This window comes from Nicotiana attenuata, unplaced genomic scaffold, assembly GCF_001879085.1.
Source record: "Nicotiana attenuata strain UT unplaced genomic scaffold, NIATTr2, whole genome shotgun sequence".
NCBI classification, from domain to species: domain Eukaryota; kingdom Viridiplantae; phylum Streptophyta; class Magnoliopsida; order Solanales; family Solanaceae; genus Nicotiana; species Nicotiana attenuata.
Window position 1 is genome coordinate 1 of NW_017690270.1, and position 5,742 is coordinate 5,742.

The 5,742-nt window shown below is 38.1% G+C and overlaps 1 protein-coding gene across 1 annotated transcript; it reads right to left on the minus strand.

The window, feature by feature from the left end:
* Nucleotides 1–142: 142 nt before the first annotated feature.
* On the minus strand, nucleotides 143–4,628 carry LOC109222445 (transcription initiation factor TFIID subunit 15b-like). Its single transcript, XM_019386806.1, has 5 exons — nucleotides 4,567–4,628; nucleotides 3,512–4,172; nucleotides 3,078–3,228; nucleotides 2,915–2,996; nucleotides 143–1,621 (listed from the first exon to the last, which is right to left on the minus strand). Exons 1-5 carry the CDS (start codon nucleotides 4,626–4,628, stop codon nucleotides 1,519–1,521), a joined length of 1,059 nt encoding a protein of 352 aa, XP_019242351.1. The 3' UTR covers nucleotides 143–1,518.
* Nucleotides 4,629–5,742: the final 1,114 nt, after the last annotated feature.

A 5,742-nucleotide genomic window follows, 5' to 3' on the forward strand; every position in this document is an offset into this window, starting at 1 on the left:
ATAAATAAAAACTTCAGCTCTAGAGCTGAAGTTTGCCAGTTATAAAATAAAAACTTCAGCTCTAGAGCTGGAGTTTTTGTTTAGTAACCCGGAAACTTCAGTTATAAAGGGAAGCTGAATTTTTTTAAAAAGTGGGTACGAATGCAAACAAAAAGACAAAGCGGCTACAGGTTAAAAAGGGGCGCCCAAAGTGCAATTTTTACAAGAGGGTAGCCATTATTAGTATTTAGTACAAGCTTGCCAAAATCACCATTACTACACGTACTACAAGAAAAATCTCAATAGCAGAACGTTGGCTCAACTGTCGGGCATTTCGAGCATCTTTTCAAAAGAATATCCCATCACTGCAGCTGTGGGCTTGGTTTTCCTAGGGAAAGGAAAACACACCCTCCTCCTTCTACTTCGTCGACCAATCTCTACTTCCGTGATAATTGGACCCATTTTATTCTTGAAGCAAAGAACCAAACCAAGTACACCATTATAAACAGATCGACCACTAAGACGCTAGTAATACCGCCCACTCCGGATAGACTCCTATAGCCGGGTTATTCAGTATCAAAGCTCAACATGAGGGGACTTAGCACCTCCACGGTCCATGCTTCTTCAAAGGCTACTCGGGTCGATAAAATCATTCAAATTGTTATGTCGGTGCACCCTTAGGAACATCAAATTAGCTCCTGGACATCTCATCCAGCTAAGTCGTCCTTATCAAATACACAAGCTATAACAGTCTACTTCTCCGTTCCCACCATAAGTTTCCAAGTCAATACCATTGTGACTACGGGAAGCTCGGTCAACAAACAACAGTCTACCATCACCACAATTTTATGAAATGTAAAACCATAAAAGAGAAGTGGATAGAGAGGAAGAGACAATCCTGAATCTCAAACTCCTTCACTCCATTCTGAACTTGTAAAAAATGCAAGACTAACCACAATCTGATTCTTTTCTCTACCAAGAATGCCATGGTATTGAGGACCCAGCTCAGCAATCTCAAAAGATATAAGAAGATTCTTTGTACTGGCTAAAATAGGCTGATTCTAAACTAGATGGTCATTTCTGACCTGGACATTAGCTATAACCATAGAAATGATAATTATAGCTCGAAAAAATTTATGTGCTAGATGCACCTAAAACATCACATTCGGCACCATGTGAAGATGCCAGCATGTGCAAGCACACACATGCAAAAACATTATCAATCAGCTGAATTAATGGAGCATTTTAGATTTTTCAAAGAAGCAACACTCACCTGAACATTTCAACCTACCTTAGCAGCATTTTGCAGAACATCCACTCGCCTCTATAAAAACATTCACATAATAGCTCACATTAATCAAGGTTTCAAACTAGGGAAACCCCTTAAAGTAGCAGACAGCAAGGAGGAAAAGGGTATTGCTCAGAGTGAGTGAACAACCTACCTCTTTGTCTCCAGCTAAGGGAGTATATCTTGGAATGGAACTATTTAAAAAACCCTCCCACCACATATTTTTAGTACATAGATTGTCTGGTTGAATTTCAGTAAGGACGTGAACGGTTTCCACCATGAAAATTTCGGTCTGGACCAGAACCATAGTTATCTCTGCACCGGTCACCACCATATCCGCCTCGACCACGGCCCCTATCGATCAATAAAAAAAGTCAGCATAAAGGATCCACGTAACCATCTTCTTAGAGATATTTTACTCTCTAGGCGGACACAAATATGCACCCTCAGAGTTCACAATAAATAATTAATTCCCTCACATTATCTAACCCATAAACAGAATGAAACCACCAGACCAATAGATTAGACATTTTCCCACTTTAAGCTAAAATTTAAGAAATTAATAACGAGCACAAAGTGATATTACGTTGGAGAGTGGTTACAAGAGGCTAGAGAAGGAACCAGGGGAGCGGTTAAAGCTGATAGCAACACGTTAGGATGCTGCCAAAAGCTTCGGGATCACCAATAAGGAGTGTTTGTAGGTGCAAACAGGCTGAGGTTTAAATGGATAAAACGTTTGAAAACACTCGGTATAGGAAGTATTATAAATAATACGGCACACTCTCAACTTGATACTTCCAGTTTAATCCATGGTGATGAACATATTCTGTGAGACTAAGGGGGTTAAAACCAGTTCGGTGTGACCTGCACCTAAGCATAATGTTAAAAACATCATTTTTATAGCAGCTAGGGCTTAAAATCAAACTTGACTGTTTGAAAAAAGAATTGAACTCCACTATAGAATCTAAAAAAAAAAAGGAATTCTCATGTAGGTTGGCGCATTCATCCAGGAGCGGTCACCAGCCGTTATAAGATCACTAGTAAACTAAAGTGAACATATGCAAATAATGCTTGTAACATTAATTAGAAAAAAGTATCTAGATGTAAACTTTCACTGCAAGTAATACAAAAGACAATCATTACTGGTAATAAAGACATCCATGATTGCTCAATCTTGCAAATTCTTCAAAAAATATAAAAAAATGATCGTTTAAAAAGTTAAGCCGCTTAGGCTTTGTCAAGGCTAATATGAAAGAATTATGGTTTAGAAGGCATACTGGTTCAACCAGCTGGAAATAATTATGGTCCTCACCACACATAAGTATACTACAGCAATGGTCCAAAACCCCAACCACTAGCAGAGTACTTAGATAAGAGCAAAAAAGATAGTACAAAAACCAAACCACTGGCGGTTTCCACCAAGTAGAGACAATTACAGATCGATCAAACTGTACCAACTAGCAAGTAGACAATCCCATAATCTCATTAAAGACGTGTTAACTCTGCATACATGCCAAGGCATAACTTCAAAGATATATGTGCACTTTTAACATAAGTGAGGAACAACAGCAAAAGCTGGAAGTTACGTGAAATGAAAGTAATTAATTCAAAAGAAGATTGATCAAAGGATAACACCATATGACTTACCCAGAACCATATGCTGAAGGATCCTTTGGTGCAGACTTCTCAGCCATTGCAACACTGATCTTATAACCTCTGAAGTCATAATCTGGTAAACATATTCATGGTTAGCAGGTAAGGTATTTACTGCATAAGGTCAAAAAAATCAATAATCGTTCTAGTTTTTTACTATTAAAAAAGCCTCCAGCTGAGTGCGCTGCAGAAGGATCTTCATATGACAATACTGCATCTCCTTTGTTATTTCCTTTTTCATCTGTATATATCTTTATGCTCCAAGGCCACTGGTCTTTGTAACCTCGTTTTTGCTTGATTCTTGCCACCTACAGATTAATGAGGAAGTAATTAAGCCTCATTCCAAGGCATAGACTACCAGCTAGTCACAAAAATCTATCACTTCTTCTGATGATAAAGCCAAGGCAATATTTCTACGATCAGTAAAAGACAAAACATCAGAATACTAAGTATGATATGTTATCTTCATGCTCCAAGAACCAATACCACAATGAACAACATGGAGTTGTGAAATAAAGAAAAATAATGTACTGCTAGCAGTAAAAAATAAATCTGAAACGGAAATCATAACCAAAAGAAATTTCATATTACTTGTCCAATGCTTCCAAAAAGCTCTTGGAGTTCTTCAATGGTGACATCAGGGGGCAAATTTGAGATGTATATTCTTGAGTTGTCACAAGAATCTCCACAATGCTCATCACACTGCTTGACCTTCGCTGGAGCCTCAGCACTGCCATGACTACCTACTTCTTTTCGAGGACCACCACCATATCCCCCATCATATCCTCCTTGTGGGCCACCCCGACCATCACCACGTGCATCAGATTGTATATTCCGACCATAGCCAACAGCACTAGCATGTGAAGGGGGATATGATGGAGGCGCACCACTGTAACTTGCTGGCGGAGGAACTGCATCAGGGGCATCGTCTGAGTTGCCACCGTAAGTATTGGACGGTGGTGGATAGCTGCTATCAGGGCCTCCATAAGATGGACGAGCAGCTGGAGGACCCTGACCATAACCACCATCAGCTCTTCCCTGATTACCAGCATACGAGTCATTCCTATTGCTTCCTCCACTCCCTCTATCATAATTATCACCCCTTCCCCCTCGATTATTTCCATATCCCCCACCACTTCCACCTCTACCATAACCGCTACCACCTCTGCTACCACGATCATCATTACCCCCAGGCGAAGGTGCACCACATTTATTACACTCAACTCTTCTAGCAAAGTTCAAGTTCCCACAACTACATTCAAATATGCCATAATTAGTAATTTCAGACAGGAAATTAAAACAGCTATTATTTCATAGTTCAAATGAGATACTTAATAGCTAATTAAACCCAAGAGAATATAACTTTCATACTAATACTTCACAAAACTCCATAGAAATTGAGAACACATCAAGCTGGATTCAATTTCGATCATCAATTCACAAAATGCTGTTTTTCATAGAATGATATGGGCATAAGTAGAGCTTGTAATGAAGACAAAGACAATCAAAACAAATTTGCACTGAACTTTGAAAAGCATAGCCACTTGTTGTCTTTAGGCAGATATAATGTGGATTGTGGATATAAAACCAATCACACCCAATGTTCAAGAATCCCTTTGTTAATCATTTTTTTCATGACTTAGAACCCATCTGGGGTTAACCCTAAAGGACCAACCGCAGCCCTCAAAAATCGGCAAATTTGTTCCATTTCGCATAGTTCATGGGCAAATTTGACCCTTTACCCTTGTTTTCAACTAAAAAGAATTGTTCGTAACGAACTGATATGACATTGGAATTTGAATTAAAATGAAGTACCAACTTCTTAACCTCTTATNTTTTCATATCAGTAGTGGTAGTGTTATTGTCGTATTTACATAATTTAAAAGTTCTATTACTACCTGATGTTGCTTATGATTCGATTTTATTATTATTTTGTTGTTGTTACTGTTTTTTTTTTACGACTTCCTCAGTTCTACATGTCTTCTTCTATACTTCTTCTATACTGTTGTAATTATGCATGCTCGTTTTGAGCCGAGACTCTATCGAAAACAACATCTCTACGTGTATAAGATATGGGTAAGATTATATACTCACTACTCTTGCTAGGCTCGTATGTAGTTGCTGTTATTGTACAAGAATTTGGAGAGAAAGAGCAACGTTAAGTATAAAGATAACGTTCGTTCCTTTAATTCGCAGATCCCAGTACATAATTCGAAGATGAAGATTCCTACTCCCTTCGGTCCAATAAGTAATTTTTTGACTGTTTTCATACAAATTAAGAAATGCATCTTTTAATATTAATTAGTAATGAATGACCATATTAACCTTTACTATTATTTCATATAAACATTTCTAACACATACTCCAACACTATTTACTCCAAAGGCAAAGTAGGAAGAAAATAGGGGCATTTGCATCTATACTCGCTTTTTGTGCCACATTTTAACCTGTGCCCGCTTTGCAAAAAAAATTGCAAGCGTACCCGCTTTTTCACATAACTTCAGCACACAGGGCTGAAGTAGCAAAGGTAATTACACAAAACTTCAGCATTTTAGTAGCCGGGCCTGAAGTTCAGCTCTAGAGCTGAAGTTTTTTTTTTTAACTCGCGAACTTCAGCTCTAACAAAAACTTCAGCTCTAGAGCTGAAGTTCTATTTTATAAGTTTTTGTTTAGTAACCGGGAAACTTCAGCTCTAGAGCTGAAGTTTGCCAGTTATAAAATAAATTTAGTAACCCGGAAACTTCAGCTCTAGAGCTGAAGTTTTCAAGTTATAAAATAAAAACTTCAGCTCTAGAGCTGAAGTTTTCCAGTTAAAAAATAAA

Excerpts from the sequence above, each read along its gene's own strand:
- LOC109222445 (XM_019386806.1), bottom strand. The coding sequence starts at position 4,628 with ATGGAACAAATTTGCCGATTTTTGAGGGCTGCGGTTGGTCCTTTAGGG. Across the intron at positions 4,173-4,566 it reads TTAGGGTTAACCCCAGATGG|TTGTGGGAACTTGAACTTTG; the intron begins GTTCTAAGTCAT and ends ATTTGAATGTAG. Across the intron at positions 1,622-2,914 it reads CCTTCAGCATATGGTTCTGG|GGGCCGTGGTCGAGGCGGAT; the intron begins GTAAGTCATATG and ends ATTGATCGATAG.